General features: G+C 41.0%; 1 protein-coding gene across 3 annotated transcripts; it reads right to left on the bottom strand.

Annotated features, from left to right (window-relative positions):
• Positions 1–133: 133 nt before the first annotated feature.
• Positions 134–16279, bottom strand: wbp1lb (WW domain binding protein 1-like b). 3 transcript variants are annotated; one of them, XM_061769806.1, is made up of 5 exons: positions 15963–16098; positions 12557–12722; positions 5644–5746; positions 2044–2205; positions 134–1532 (listed from the first exon to the last, which is right to left on the bottom strand). In XM_061769806.1, the coding sequence occupies exons 3-5, from the start codon at positions 5705–5707 to the stop codon at positions 757–759; spliced, it is 1002 nt and encodes a 333-aa protein (XP_061625790.1). In that variant the 5' UTR covers positions 5708–5746; positions 12557–12722; positions 15963–16098; the 3' UTR covers positions 134–756. The 3 variants fall into 3 exon arrangements, with proteins under 3 accessions (XP_061625790.1, XP_061625789.1, XP_061625791.1); XM_061769805.1 differs by lacking the exon at positions 12557–12722 and having other exon boundaries at positions 15963–16279; XM_061769807.1 differs by lacking the exons at positions 12557–12722; positions 15963–16098 and adding an exon at positions 6263–7089.
• Between the last annotated feature and the right edge of the window lie 465 nt (positions 16280–16744).

Here is a 16744-nt window from a genome sequence, read left to right on the forward strand (position 1 = left end):
CACAAAATGCTAACATTCATGAAGTTAATAAAAAGGCAACATATGAACCAACAAGTGAATCTGTTGCATTTGTATCCCTAAGAAATTTACATTGTGCCATAATTTACTAAGTAATCATGGAAAAACAGAATGCTACTCTTAGTTAAAAGCTTCATTTATAAAAGATAAATACAATTTGTGCAAAGTAGGAACTGCTCACATGAAGACTTGTTAATGCACTTATAGCTAGTGGTTCAGATCGAACAAGAATATTCTTTCAAATATGCTGGAGGAAAAAAATAGAAAAAAGCATATTCAGGTCCAGGTCAGATGTTTCTACAGTATTTGCTTGCTTGCTCAAACACAGAATATGTGAAAAGGGCTTGTTGCTTGTGTCTTATACTAAATTGTTGCCTCCAGACACAGGCAACAGGTTGGACACACCTGGTGAGTAAGATCAGCCATCTTCCCATTTCTGTTCCTGCTGTTACAGTGTTCGAGTCTTGGCTGTGTATCACATGTGGAGGAAGATGCAAGGCGACCAAATGTGTGAGTTACGTCGTATGCACCAGCTGTATTCTGTCTAAGCAGAAGTCAGTTAAGGCCACTCCATGTTCCAGTGTGTCGAACAGCTCTTTGTCATCAATCCCTGCTTGAAAATTCTACTTCTGGATCCCAAGACTGATATGCACCTATACTCACTTTCCACATCTTGAGGCTTAAAAACCTTTGTGCCACAAACAAACAAAAAAGCTTCCATGTTCAATGGTGTGCGTTTTAACCCTGTGGCTCAGTACTGGTGCTGTGGTGGGGACTCTCCTGCTCATTGATGGTTTGGAGGAGGAGGGACACTGGAGGGTGCAGTGAGGCACTGCTTGTGAGGTGCGCAGGCTGGGAGGAACCTGGTGCCGCTCCCCTCTCCGACCTGCCGAGCGACTGCTCCTCTTCCACGCTGAAGGAAGACCGGTGAACACAACTGTCACAGAAGTCTCCAGCCTCCTCATCATCATTTCCATCACGGCCCAGCAGGCTCTCCAGCTCCCGCAACTCCTTACCTTCCAGGCCACCTGCTCCACTACAACCATTGCTCCCATGTGAGCCACACACACACACTTCAATCCCAGAATCCCCTGTAAATCGTCGTCTTCTACCATTAGGGAGTCGATCTTTGTCATCTAACAGGTCCTTCAACAGAGGATCCTTGCAGTCGCTTCTCTTTTCCTCAAGGTTGAGTCTCTCCCCACTAATCCCCTCTGACAATAGTATCATGCCTGAGTCCTGTGTTGTCTGTGCAGGCTTGCTGTCAGCCTTTGGCATTAAATTTAAAGCAGCTGGTTGTGGCTCCTCTAGACTAGGTCTGTTGCACAGGAGGTCCAAGTCAGGAGGCGCTGGGGTTGGTTGAATGGGTGGACACTGTCCATCCTGCTGCTCAGGGTGAGGCTGTGAGACTGCTGAGGATGGTGTTGTGTGTAAGGCACTGTAGGGTGGTGGGGGAGTAGGTGGCCGGTTCACTACTTCTTCGTAATCTGGCAGGAGGTAGCTTGGAAGAAACCCTGGGGAGAAAGATGAGTGGACAAGATTCAGTACAAGAGCTGTATAAACAATGATGCCTTTACAAAAGGTAAGAAACCTGATCACACTTGATGGGTTTGGATTGCTAAAACAGAAATACATGACATGGACCAATAATAACACAAAGTGTTAAAATGTGGAAATCATGAAATGTCATCAATAAGACTGGTCAACAACAAATTTATTGTCCAAACATAAAAAAAAAAAAATTAAAAAAAAGACTGTAACCCAGTGTAATATGTGGTCCATTCGGACTTTGTGTGCAACACCAATAGAGAAATTTCTGATATAGGTGTGAATGTGAGTGATTGTCTGTCTATGTGCCTTGCAATTGGTTCAGGGTGTACCGCACCTCTCGCCCAGATTTAGCTGAGATAGGTGCCAGCACGCCCGCTACCCTAGTGAGGATAAGTGGTACAGTAAGGATAATTATACAATTAGCCAACAAAAATCATCATCTACAAAAGCATTAATGTATTTAATAAGTCTTACTGAAGTAGAAGGGCACTGAGGGATAGTTGTGTGCTTCACGATAAGCAATGAGGTTGATCTCGTGCTGTCGCTGTTGTTGTTGTAGTCGGTGTTTGGTACGGCGATGGTGACACACACAGCAGCAGCTCAAAATGAAGATGATAGTCCAGACCAACCAAAACCCTACAGTAAGGGACAATCCACATACATTTCTCATTTTCAAGAACAGTATGCTTGATATCTAGGCTTACACGATCAGGATTTGGAGGCAGATCAGCGAGTTTAAAAAACGATAACAGATCAGATCACAAGATGGACCAATGTGTCTATTTAAATGACTTGTTCATTTACTGTGCATACTTGTGTACTGTATACCGAGTATCTTCAAAAGTAATCTGTCGTCCAGTGATTCCCAATCAGTGTGCCGTGGTACATTAGTGTGCCATGAGCGCTCTTCAGGTGTGCCGTGGGAATTGATAAAATTTTATTTAATTGCTCCAAAAATGGCGGCACGGTGGTCAACTGGTTAGAGCGTCAGCCTCACAGTTCTGAGGACCCGGGTTCAATCCCCGGCCCCGCCTGTGTGGAGTTTGCATGTTCTCCCCGTGCCTGCGTGGGTTTTCTCCGGGCACTCCAGTTTCCTCCCACATCCTAAAAACATGCATGAATTGGAGACTCTAAATTGCCCGTAGGTTTGACTGTGAGTGCGAATGGTTGTTTGTTTGTATGTGCCCTGCGATTGGCTGGCAACCAGTTCAGGGTGTACCCCGCCTCCTGCCCGATGACAGCTGGGATTAGGCTCCAGCACGCCCGCGACCCTAGTGAGGAGAAGCGGCTCAGAAAATGGATGGATGCTCCAAAAATTATATTTACAATAAAATGTATCTTTGTTCATCTATTTATGCCAGTGAGGCATAGTGACAGACAAAACAAATGAACGTGCTTCTATTTGATGGCAAGAAGTAAATACAGTAATTAATGTATCCACTTTTTGTGACATTTTTGTTTGTTGGTTTGCCACGAGATTTTTCAATTGCAAAATATGTGCCTTGGCTCCATAAAGGTTGGAAATCATTGCTCTAGTCAGGTCATGTATTCTAATCAGTCAGGTCAAATCAACATTACAACATGACAGAAATAATGGGTGATAACATACTATAATTAAATTACTTCACTGTAATTAAATTACTTAACCCACACCGAAACTTTAGAGCACAATTCGACAGAATGACGGCATGTCTACGTACAACCGTTAGTGCTAGCACTTGCTTGCTATGCTACATAACGTTATGTTGCCTGCGTGCGAGCCGTATCGTATTAAAAGTATGTGAACATACCTTAAGCGACCCTTGAATTAAAGCCCTCTCCCGAGCACCGGTGACCACCAGCACACGTTTTCCCCCCCATTTTGTTCTTATAATACACGTGTCGCGATGTCGTCCCCATGTTAACGAGTGTATCCGGTTGCGTTTGAGTTGACAAGATAAAACCCAGTGATCGTAAAAGACAGGATGCAGTGGTATCGGAATACAAGATATTATTGCAGTAGTTTGACAATCGCGAAAGACCAAATTTGCCTTGTAGTCTGATCCAGGCATTACGTGTTGTCTGTCCCACACCGTTTTTCTTTTTTTTTTTTTTTTAAATAACCTAGTGAAGATAAGCAGAATGGAAGATGAATGAATGAATTAACTATTGGCGGTCAGATATTTACTGTACTACGTCAAGACACACGACAAGGCTAAAAATAAACTAGCTTTTGGATTCAAATATACTGTATACGATGGTGACGCGGAGTAAATGTCTTTTGCGGAGCCGATCAATGACGTCATTGATCAGATCGGCGAATTATGACAAAGCTGATCAGCCGATTAGCATAAAACACTAATTATCGACACTGAGGTACCTATGTAGCCTTATCAAATACCGCATTTAATCAAATTTTCATAATGGTGTCATGTTAGTGCTGTGAGTTTAATACATTTCATGGCTCACAGAGGCAAAGCACTGACACACTGTCACAGCTTTTAACAGTCTTTCTAGCAAAATTTAACTAATATTCCTTCCTACCCCTGGTTTTTCAACTGAGATCTAAATTTGAATGCCAAGGTCGTACAAGTCAGATTTCAACAAAACATTTACCGTAATTTCTCGTGGATGATGCTCAGTTTTTTTACCGATAAAAGCTTTAAAAGTCAATTGTGCGCATTATAGATGGGTATAGTAAAAGTTAGAAAATTCCTTCAGTGAAAAGAGGTACATGAGTAGATATGCGTTTTAATTAGTTTTAAATCTTGTGATTTAGAAGTTTTCTTTATATTCAGGTTCATATTTAAAATGCTATAAATCATCTACTCCTATATGGTGTTAAACTATTAATGCTCTGATGCACCTTAGTGTTTAGTTTTAACACTGCAGCTGTATAGAGGTATTTTCCACCTCCCACATGGTCATTGGCACATCAGCCGGCTTGCACCACGTACTGAAAGCTCGAGAGTTCATTTGCCCGAATAACACATTCACTCCTAATAAAAAACATAGTTGTCATCATGGTGGCTTGCCATCAGAGGATGTCCCAGAGTGCCTAGCGCGGCTGTATAGTTGTTCAAATGCTGTTTTATGCCAGTTAGTCCCGTAATACATAAATAGTTGTAATAATGTGAATGTTAATTGAATTGATGTGTTTTTCCCCCTCTGCAGCTTTTGCTATGTCGTAACGATTTTTTATTATAGTCTTGCACTAGGGGTGAAAATTTTATCAGAGCAAATGACCTCTCGTTCTTTCAGTACATTATGCAAGTAGGCTGGTGTGCCAATGGCCACGTGGGAGGTTAAAAATACTTCCATAAACCCGCAGTGTTAAAACTAAACACTAGGGTATGCCACCATATTAAATGCATTAAGAACAAGTCAACCTTTGTATTAATATTATTGATCAGAATTGATTACAAAAACAAATGAGACAACTAACATTTATTGTTTTTATATGTAAATGGATGGGAAGTCACGGGCGCGCATTATACATAGGAAGACGGGTTTTCCTGATTTTTGGAGTCAATTTTGGGTGTGTGCATTATACTTGAGTGTATTTATACACAGTATGGGAAATTATATGGCATAATGTTAAACGGCATAATGCCTCTTAAACTGCACAAAAGCGCTTCAACTGCTGTCATGAATGAAATGATTTGAGACCAGTTTTACTCTGAAACAGAGTGAAATGATGAAATAGAAATCCATTTCACTATTTCCTTTTGGAAAAGTTTTTCCTCTGCACTGATTATACGCAAGTACAATATAGTGAAGGTTCACCCTAAAATTTAATAGATTTTTTTGTAATAGAATAATCCATACACCGTGTTATCACCTATCGTAAAAGATGCAAACTCAAATTTTGAACTATTATTTAAAAGTGAAGTTATTCTCTATAACCAAGATAGGAAAAGATAATGCTTGACTCTCCTCCATTTTATTGCATTATGTCAATAAGCAAGATGGATTTGAAAGATTTCTTGATTCTAGCCCAATACACCTGCCTTGCAAGAATAGCAAAACACCATGTAATCAAATCCTGCATGTGTGTGTGTTGAGACTGTGGGCTCGAAATAGCAGGACACTTACACCAAAGCTCATAGTAGTAACTGCAACACTGAGATTCTCCACAGCAGTGACCCGATTCACACATGTAGCTCTGGTTGTTGACACCTTCACAGACCAGCAGGCTCTGGAAGATAATTAGAAAAGGGGAATGAATTGAACCTCAATTCATCCTGAAAGTTTAAAAACATCACAAGGCATGCAGTTATGACATGGCCTGCTACTAATTAGAAATAGACTAATTACAGTACTTCAGTAATGTCTGAATTGCCAAACTGTATTTAGATTAACCTTCATTCACACAGGTTCCGTTGACTGTAAATAGAAGCAACAAATTCAATAACTAATTTACTACACTTATATTAAACATAGAGACTGCTATTGTGAAAAAGGAAAACATTTGATTACAATGAATTCTTAAGGATATATATTATGCATGTACTGTATGGTATGCCAAGCACTTACTGTATGTATAATGCTAAAAAAAAAATGGCCACAAGCCAATATCACATGGCCAGCGGCTGCCACTTAGTCTTAACAGCACGTGCAGATTAAACAACTGTGCTTGGAAGCTTTAAGAAGCTCATTGTTTGACATCTAAATGACAGGTACTCTTAGATAATCATCTCAATGTCATCTTTACCAGCAATTTTTCTTCAAAGCGATGTCACAGAATTTGGTCCAGGGGTCTCAAGGAGAAACTAGTTCTGGGACTTCAAAACAATAGGAGCTTTAGGACACGAAGTAGAGACTATTTAGGAGGCTGAACACACCGCAAGTCCTGCATCTCAAAATAATAGACAACAAACCTAAAGTAAATGTTTCAATCGCTGAATGTTAGCTACAAAAAGAAGGCGCAAAGCTGAAGTCTTGAGTCTTAAAAAAAGGTGGTCTTTGTGTTTAGAAATACAAGTGTATGCTTAACTTTATTTTGTCTTGATTTTGAAACTGATGTTTATGTTGTTTTCATTTGCCTACAAACTGTGTAGGAGATACTTTTCATAGACCACTTTGATAATTCACTTGTACTCAAAGTTTATTCTAGAAGCATTACTAATATTTGGCATTTAACTAAGCCAGCCCTCCCAATTAACATGGATATTTGACTTCAAAAGCCTTCGAATGCAGGGCACTGACTAAACAGCAGTCATATCTAATCAATGATGAAAGATCTGAAAGATGAGAGAACACTAATCAAATTCTCACATGAAAGCTGTTTGGATTTGTCCAAGAAGATATATTCTTTTGAATTAGCTCAATGATTAGCTAGCCAAAGATCCGTACAAAGCTAAATCTCCCCCTCTTTCTAGATCACCAGCACAGGTCCCGAACAGAAAGACATGATAATCCAGGGTCCAAAATCCCAGACTTTACCTCATCGGTCACACTCTCACACAAAAACAGTCCTCAAACATACTGTATTGCTTCTCCCCCGTTCTTGCCTCTTACACCTACCCACTATAACACACACACACACACACACACACACAACCTCTAGGCCCAGCAAAGATTTCTCTACGGAAATTTCCAAGCAACAGCAGTGAGACCAGTCGACACAATCCACTTGATCAGCACATACTCAACTGCTGACATTCAAGTGGCAAAGCCTCACACACCTGACAACCTCATAATTTCTTAAATTTTTTTTTTAATCTATTTAATTTATTTTAAATATTCCAAAATGCTGCTGGACAGAGATATTGAATTCACAGGGTAACAAACACGATGTTCTTTCCCGACGTGACGTCTCATGTAACTTAAGATGTTTTCAGTGATATACTGGCTTTTCCCCAGCTTATGCTCACAACCTGGTCTTTTTTGCCACTTGATACGCAGAACCCAACAATTCAGCTTGTTTCGGTTTTCAGCTTGTCCTCCATCAAAACACAAAAACAGTCTTTTTATTCAAAAACATGCCCTGTTGGCCACACAATGTGCTGAAGAAAGTGATGTCAATTAAAAAGATCAACGATACAAAAGCCAGTTACCTAAAGTCTGGTATATGCTGAACAAAGTCTGCCACTATGATTTTTGCGGCTCTCGGATGCAAAATTGTAGCTTGCTCAAGAAAATTGTGATTGAACATCTCAGAGTAAAACATAAAAAGCATGGCGTGGACAAACTGATGACGCAATGGTACTGCATTTAGAGCGTATGTTCATTGCAAGATTTTATTATCTTGATTACCATAGCAACAGTAATTCCATGTTCTTCCCATTACTTTCCTCAAATCAAAGGGGGTGACAATTCTCAGTCAACCAATAGACTGTAGCATGTCAAGCTCTAAGGTACACACATTTGGGAGAGAAAACGTGCTGCTAAAGCAGAGGTCACTAACTGACGGACCGTGGTCTGGGTCCAGACCAAAGGGGCTTTTCCACCAACCAGCCCAGGAAGTTTGTGTTTCTGGTAGCAGGATTTCCTGGAAGCAAAAGGTTCCTGTGGCCCATGTGGTTTGTGTTTCCATCGCACTAATTAGTTTAGGGTAGCTCAAGCAAATGAGACTGATGTTGCTCATTACTGACATCTATGGAATAAAAAAAAAAAAAAATACTGGTATTTCAGGCTTTTAATGTCTTATGTTAAATCTTCATTTCTCCCCAACATTGTACCATCAGAGCATCCCCGGCGGCCAGCCTCACGCTGGGGTTCGTCTCCTCTGGCCCACCCGAGGAAGACGCACACGCCCACTTGGGCTCGGACCTCCAGTCCTTAGCGGGACCGAGTCGGCCAGCGGTGGACCTTGCCGAAGGCGAGCACAGAGGTTTCCAGCTTGCTCCTTGTTCATCAAGTGCGGCTCAGCGGGAATATAGAAAGGTCTGTGTTTGGAAGCCTCACATCCCACAGACCCGGCCAAAGAAGATCCACACGCCCGCCTGGGCTCCGACATCCGCTCCTTCGCGGGACCGAGTCGGCCAGTGGTGGGCCTTGCTGCCGGGATGGCAGCGGATCTGGCCGCTGAGCCCGTGGCAGCGCCGGACTTCTAGTCCGATGCCGCAGCTTGTCATCGGGCCGAAGCGGCGACGTAAGCTCGGCGAGCATGGAGTTTGTCCAGCCTGCTCCTTGTCCACCAAGCGCGGCTCTGCGGGAAAACCTAAAGATCGGTGTTTGGAAGCCTAACTTTCTTCTGCCCCGCCCGAGGAAGACGCACACGCCCGCTTGGACTTGGTGAACGACTGGTTAGTACATCTGCCTCCCAGTTCTGAGGACTCGGGTTCAAATCCAGCCGCCCCGTGTGGAGTTTGCATGTTCTCCCTGTGCCTGCATGGGTTTCCTCCAGGTACTCCGGTTTCTTCCCAAATTCCAAAAACATGCATGATAGGTTAATTGAAGACTAAATCGTCCATAGATGTGAATGAGATTTTGAATGGTTGTTTTTGTAAATGTACCCAGCGAGTGGCTGGCTACAAGTTGAGGGCATACCCCCACCTCTCTCTCGAAGCCAGCTGAGGTGACCCTAGTGAGGATAAGCGGTTCAGAAAAATGGACGGATGGATATTTACTTGCTCGTATTTTGAAATGCAGCCTACTTTTATTAAGCAAACGAGAGAATATTACAAGGTTGTGTTCATAAGTTTGATTACCCTGGCAGAATTTCATTCTTTAAAGAAAATGAGTGATTATACAAGATACATTTTAGTTTTAATTGGATTCAAATTAAATGCAACGAAGAAAATGAAATAGTCCCAGTTCAGTCAGTCATTTTTTTACTTGCCAATATTTCACAAATTCTGTCAATGTATGTAAACTTATCAGCACCTGTACATATCGGCAGGCATGCATAGTGTATATGTTCACTTCTGTTACTTGACAATTTTTTTTTTAAATAAATCAAAAAAGCCAAAAGGTTTTTGAATTGTACTGAATTATTTTGATTTGACTGAGGCATTGATTGCATACAGTTGTAGATTTAAAAAAACAAAAAAAACAAAAACTAGGCTACTTAAATACATATCACAATAAATAGACATTACGATGATCTGGACATTTGCTTCAAAAAAATAATAGTAATAAATTTTGTCTAATTGGACATCTTTAAATTTTAGTTGAATACCCCTACTCTAAAGTATGGGCCTAAACTGTTGTCATCCTGGGACCTGCTTTTTCCTATTGTTGCCAGGTCATGATGCAAATTTACAGAAGACAATATAAAACATGTATTGTTAAAAAACAACCTTTCAAAGCACATGTATATCATTTTGAAACATAACTACAGAGTTTATTTTACATGTTCAAAGAGCCTTCAAGAGCACCTTAAGAAACAGAATGAGCATGGCAACTACAGGTATAAAAACTTTGAACTGATCTTTTCTTTTAAGAAAAGTGTATCGTCAATAGGGCAGGGTGCCAAATCAGGTACCAACCAAATTCAGTCACTACTACCAAGTACCGTTTCACCTTAAAATCAATTGGTACCATGTTTCAGTACCTAAGCGTGCTACAATGCAGGTAGCAGGAGTGGGCCAATTTCCATGGCACACTTGAACACATCAGTTCCACAAAAGAGCGTAATGACGTCACTCACAACAAACAACCATGAATCGAACCTGCTCCAAAGTATAGTAGAAGTGGGAAAGTGGAAGGGCCCTGCTTGGAAAGGTTGGGAGACGTAACATTTCTGCTACAGAGTAACAATGCGACAGAGTTGAGCTCGTGAGAGTCAGACACAGCACAATCCATAGCCACCTTGTCAGTGTTTTGGGGAGGGCAATCCATGGGCGTAAGTAGGTGTCCAGGAGAGCTGGCAGGGTGGCAGCAAACTGGTCCTGACAAAAGGGCTTTGTGAGACACACCAGAAGGCTGTCCAGCCACAGGGCGCAGAGGGGAGCCACACAAGAGTCCCACAAAGGTGACCCCACCGACGAAGCTAGCTTTTGGCTAATGAGTGTTGAGGCAGTACGCAGCAGTAAACTAAAGGCAGAGGTTTGTTTCGGGGTCCCAGAGTGTTAGCTTGAGAAAGCTAAGTCTAACAAACTGGTTTAAAGTCCAGCATTCAAAAGACTCAATCTTTAGTAAGTTGATAAAACTTGATACAAAACAGCAAAAACAACAGACGAGCCGCAGCAGGTATGGGGGATAAAAAAACAAAACAAAGATTATTTTACGATAATAGTTTGACGATAAAGCCTCCCACCCCCACATACGCAAACGGTGTAAATCTCTCCTTTGTTTATTTTGAAAAGTACTTCATACATCTACTGCAAAACATTGCACAAGAATATTGTATGCCACTATTTAACAATTACTAACTTCAAGTTATATCGAGGCTGTATACAGGAGAATATGCCAAAGCAGGTTTGCGCAATAGAATTTTAGTTAAGCTTTTGTAACAAAACAAAAACAATGAAGATGACATCTAAATGTAAACCTAATTAAATATTTTAAACGAAAGAGATTTTTGTTCATCACTGCAGCACACACTGGCATACAAATTTGGCTAGAACACTGCAGAATGAAATGTAGTTGATGGCGTTCCATGTGTCTTGCCAACTCGTACTTGCTTTGTCATATGGTAGGTGTTTGCTAAATGACTTGGCGAGTGTTTTCTAAGAGTGTTGTGCAATTTTTTCTTTTCTTTAGCGGGAGTCTTGCTTGTGGAATTAAAGTGTTAAGTATTCCTCATACTCAGGGTTGGGAGGGTTACTTTAGAAATGTATTTCGATACAGTTACTAGTTACCTATGATGATGATGATGATGATATGTGATGTCATGACCGTGGATTTTTTTTTTTTTTTTTTTTTTTTCCTGATGCCAAGTTTAGCAGCTGGTATTGATAATGTTTAAATAAGTAAAGCACTGAGTGATCGGTGACGGGATAGTGAGATATTTACTTACAGTGCAGCTGTAGGGCTATGCTCGCTCCTCAAATTAGCCTCACTAGAGGTCGGATGACTTTGACAGCGCAGTTTTCTTTTTAAATGTTATTCAAAATGAATAAATCCTCCAGTGAATATACACTTGAAACAGCTATAATTGTTGGACGCTGGAACGAATATTTACATGTTTGATCACTATAAAATTAGAACAATGAAAATCACCCAGCTTCACAAAACAGATTGTGGTCAACTTTTGATGTTCAATTGTATTCGATTTGCTGATTGCCCAATTTTCTTGGGTGTGTCGGGTCGACTCAAGCTAAGAACGCCAGCTTAATAAAAACACTACTTCTGTAAACAAATTTAATGTCTCATGACACACAACAGGTGCAAATAATCTGGATGGACTGGACTCCCGTCTTCCTTCCAAACAGCCAAGAGGAAAAGGACCACTATTATATGAAAGGCGTATTTGACATCCAGAAATCCTTGCTGCATTACTAAAGTTTAACGCTTGAAAATTATAGGCTGTTGAAAATTAGGAGACAAGATCAGCCCTAAATGCCCTAGTGTCATAGAATACCAGTGCTGCATGGAAGTGGATTTAGTTATTAGTTAATGCCAGAGTATGCATTCATCAACTGAGTTAAAGCCCTTATGCACGATACTCTTTCATACTCAAAAAGGATATGCATCCACCAGATGTGGGTAGTAACGCGCTACATTTACTCAGTTACATTTACTCAAATAACATTTTCCATAAACTGTACTTGTCAGTGTACTTTAAATGCACCGTACTTTTTACTTTACTTGAGCATTTATGTGAAGAAGGATCCATAATTTTACTTGGTTACAATGATCGACATGCCGTTCACTACTTTTATTGATTCAATCTTGCGCGTGAGTCTATTTTTAGACTCAATCTACGACTTCCGCATAGGGTACCCGTTGCGCCAATCAAATGGGATCACAAATGTCATTTGACTCCAATTCACCAATCAGACGACACAGGGCAGTCACATGGCCACGCACGTCGCCTCCGCGAGCCAATCAAAAGGACTCATTTTGGGGGGGAAAAACAGTCGCCCGAGTGTGTTCATTTTATCCATCCATTTTCTACCGCTTATCCAAGGTCAGGTCGCAGGGGCAGTAGCTCTAGCAGGGACGCCTAGACTTCCCTCTCCCCAGCCACTTCATCTAGCTCTTCCGGGGGGATCCCGAGGCGTTCCCAGGCCAGCCGAAAGACGTAGTCTCTCCAGCGTGTCCTTGGTCGTCCCCGGGGTCTCCTACAGACTCCAAAAAACAACAGCTTTATCACGCAGCTCTTACATTGTGACTGCCCAAACTTGGACATTTCAGCCCACTTCTAACTTGAGAAAACACCTTGCGGTAAGTTGCAGATATTTCTATTGTTGTTTTGGCAGTGGATATGCCAATATTAGCACTATCCTATGGTGTCGCACACGCATGCACAATCAGTAAGTCTGTACAGCAAACAGCTTCTTCATCAAGTAATTTACGTGAATAAGGCAAATAATGTTTCTGTAGGGCCCAATGTATGTGTTGTTGGTTTTTGGGCAGTTAAAAATTTAAATGGTGGCAGGTGTGTATCAACTCCCATATATATATATTTTTTTATTTTATTTGATGTTCATGCTCTGATTAAAAAAATAAAATAAAATAAAAAATCAGAAGTTACTCTTGAGTAGTTTTTTCATTGAGTACTTTCTTACTCAAGTAAATATTTGGATGACTACTTTTTACTTTTACTTGAGTCATATTATTCTAAAGTAACAGTACTCTTACTTGAGTACAATATTTGGCTACTCTACCCACCTCTGGTATCAACCCATGTTAAAAAAAATAATTAAAAATAAAAAATAAAATACCAAAGAAAATCTGAAAATTCTTGCCAACTAACAAGGGACCTTTTTAGTTTGCTAAAATTGTCTGATGTCACTGAATTTATCTAAAAAATAATAAACTAGTGTTATAAACGTGACAATAATTAGGTACACAGGCCTGTCACGATAATTACTATATCGACTGATCGTTCGATGAATATCTACTAAACTATCGCGTCCATATTTTTCCGGACTCGATAAATTGTCATTGTTGTGGGGAGTCAGCGTGCGGATCATAAAGTAAGCCAAGTTGGACAGCTGTGTCATGAGCTGCTAATGGGCTCATGGAACGCCGGCGGGCCGATCCACTCTTCACAGTGTTGCCTTTGTCCAATACTCCACAGCCTTGTTCCATGTGCAGCGCATAGATTGACACAACAGAGACACTTAAGGAAACGTTAACTGTTTGTTGTGTTCACTAGCCTGCAAGCTAATGAGCTCGCTTGCTAACTAACGAGCTAGCTTAGTTATTTCTTTGTTTTTCACTTTTCCATATTGCACTACATGTATTTTTAACTAACACTGAAAAAAAAAAAGTGAAGTGTTCCATCACCCCTGCTACTGCTACTACAACTACTAATGGGAAGCAGCAAACAAACAATACTGTACATTAACAATGAACAGGCATGCTGGCCAAAAGGGGGGTCTCACAGAGGGAGACGGTTGTGTGAAGAAACAAATAACAGCGGGAAGGTTGAAAACAAAACAAAAAAAGCTGTTGGGTTTTAAGGTGGTACAGTAGTTCATCTTACCTGACATCACCTTAACGTGTGTTTTCTGAAAAGTAGATGTTCTGGTTCTAAAATATTTGATTACATGACAAAGCAGAGCTAGTAAAAGTTAAATCATATACGACTGTTATGACTGATTATGGTGGTGCCAATACACTGATAAAATACAGCTGATTTGTGAACAGTCAACTCATCGATATACACATACAGTACTGTTAGCATTTAGGTAGCGATTTCTAAAATGATGTGTGTCTTGTATTTAAATCTAAAATTTGTGTAGTTATGTTTGTTGTACGCTTAGTTTTCCAGCAAACTCCAACTGGGGTGTCAATAAACAGCTTAAAGTACACTCAGGGAGGGCAGAATAACATTCTACAGGCTGCAAAGTACGAGCTGCTACACGAGGCTAGCGGCATTAATTTCGTTAGCTTCGGCTATCTCGAATTTGTGCCCGTTTATCCAGTCAGACATTGCTGGTCGCGATTACTCCTTGCGTCATCACAAGGACGGGGCTGTTTCAGTGACAAACGAATTACTGACAGAAACTGAAAATGCAATTTGCGCCATTTTCGGCAGGCGAATATATTCGGTGACTTAGAAATTTGTACTGGCCCGAGTGGGCCAGTCTCTATATGTAGGTGATGGCCCGACACAGCGGCCACAGTGACCGTGGTCAGGCTTTTATTTTGAAGGTAGCCCTCGCAGCACATTGGGGGCATGTTAACGTAATACATAGTACAAACAATTGTTGTGGCAGCTGGCTTGACCAACTTATTTCATGCCTGAAAACACGACACGCATCTTTTCTCTCTGTAGGTATATTTGGTCGTGCTGGTTCGAAACGATGGGGCTTAGTCCTTTGTGGATCAAAGCTAGAAGCATTTGCGTAGGCATTTTCTATAATAATTGCACTGTGTTAACTTACATGTGACGTCTCTATCCGGGTGATCCGGTCACATGTTCGATCAATATGGCAGTGCCCAGGACATTTTTCAGTCATTTTTAAAGTTGATGAATGTGCATGAAAATTCACCATATTTTCATATTCATTACAACAAAAATATAAACTTTTCACTGCTGCAAAGAAAAAAATCACATCACTTTAATGGGTCTTTCCTAAATATAGTTTGTTAGTCGTTTTCCCTATAGTACTAGAGTGACACCAACTACCAGCAATAAATTCCTTAAGTGTTTTAACATACTGTGATTTGAGAAATGTTCTTTACAAAGAGGAATTATGCAAATGAAAACGTGAAACTCAACTAAACAATTTTAGTACTTGGCTCTGTCGCCCACTTTATTACACTCATTAATACATTCCATTATGCAAACATGTTATTGTAAGTCTGTGTCTCAAGGTAGGGTTTCTGGTGTTTAGACGACATGAAATATTTAAATTACAATGTTACGTTATGTTGCTGTATAACAATATGTGAACATTTATACGTTACTAAGAGCATTAACAATTAAATGGAGTTTTCCTCTCGACACTGATTGAAATGCATTTGTAATGGACTGAAAGAAATGCTAAGCAGACATTGTATAATAACAGAAGTGGCACGACGACTTTCAAAAACGAAGTTTATGAAACTATCTTGTTGCTAAAACACACGAAAGCAAGGCCCCGATTCCTCGAGGGTTCCTTAACTTTAGCAATGCTAGGTTTAGTTAGCGAGCAGACATTCTCATCGTAAACACAAGGCGTGCTAAAGGCAGGCAATGAGTAACAACAATGTATTTCTACGTGTTCTATACGACAGCAATTAGCTTAATGTTTAACAAAGTCGTGAATGTTTACACTGAGTGTGCCAAGTTCGCCAGGTAACTAGCAGCTAGCTAGCTATCTTGCAGCCCTGTCAAGAGGGCAAAAAATTCGCTTACGACAGCTTACCCGGTCATTTGTGGAAGCTGTGGGGGTGACAGAGGCAACGTTGTGCAAAAACAATCCCATTTTAACAGCCCAAGCAACTTGCATTCCTCCCAAAAAGTTGCAACGACTAGGGAAAAAATATGCAACACTACAGTTCCCAAACTTCATCCGGTGAATAACCTCGACTACTTCTCGGGCACTGTCGCGCTTAGAGGCCGCTGCGTGTGCTGCCTCCCCAACATCGTGGAGCTTTCGAGGGGACAGCTGCGAGCAACTGGTTCCTGTCGGTAACCGCGGGTTTTACAGCTATTATACAATCCGTTCCTCCTGTATGAGGGCTTGGCTTGTGTCTGCTTTCCTGGGGCGGGGCGACGCGACGCGGGGCGGGGCGTGATCACCTCGACGCGATCCATGTGAGCAACGTGAAGGACGTACTGAACATTTGCGTGGATGGCACTGGTTTAGCGGACTGAACCGCCATTGGATAACTCGCTGGAAGCCAACCAATCACTATGTCGTGCGACTTTCCCAAGGAACTCGTGCGAATCCACAGGAACAACAGCTCGTTTCTATTTTTAACCCCCACCTAACTTTCACATTTACTAACATCGTTGGGTTCAGTTTGACGCCAGCAATTTAAATCTCCAGAAAGTGATGATAGATAGATAGATAGATAGATCTTTCAATCTGTATCCAACAGTATATCAAACACAATATTACAGTAGAAGCTGCAACTGGATGGGTAAATATTGCATGAATAAATAGGACCAATAAACAGAAACAAAAAAGAAACATGCCAGGGG

The sequence above is a fragment of the Phyllopteryx taeniolatus genome, chromosome 4 (genome assembly GCF_024500385.1).
Source record: "Phyllopteryx taeniolatus isolate TA_2022b chromosome 4, UOR_Ptae_1.2, whole genome shotgun sequence".
Classification (NCBI taxonomy): Eukaryota; Metazoa; Chordata; class Actinopteri; order Syngnathiformes; family Syngnathidae; genus Phyllopteryx; species Phyllopteryx taeniolatus.

Coding starts and splice junctions, on each gene's coding strand:
- wbp1lb (XM_061769805.1), bottom strand. CDS start 16,109: ATGAAGTTTGGGAACTGTAGTGTTGCATATTTTTTCCCTAGTCGTTGC. Junction 2,206..5,643: donor TTACTACTATGAGCTTTGGT/GTAAGTGTCCTG, acceptor CCCTTACTGTAG/GGTTTTGGTTGGTCTGGACT. Junction 1,533..2,043: donor CTCAGTGCCCTTCTACTTCA/GTAAGACTTATT, acceptor CTTTCTCCCCAG/GGTTTCTTCCAAGCTACCTC.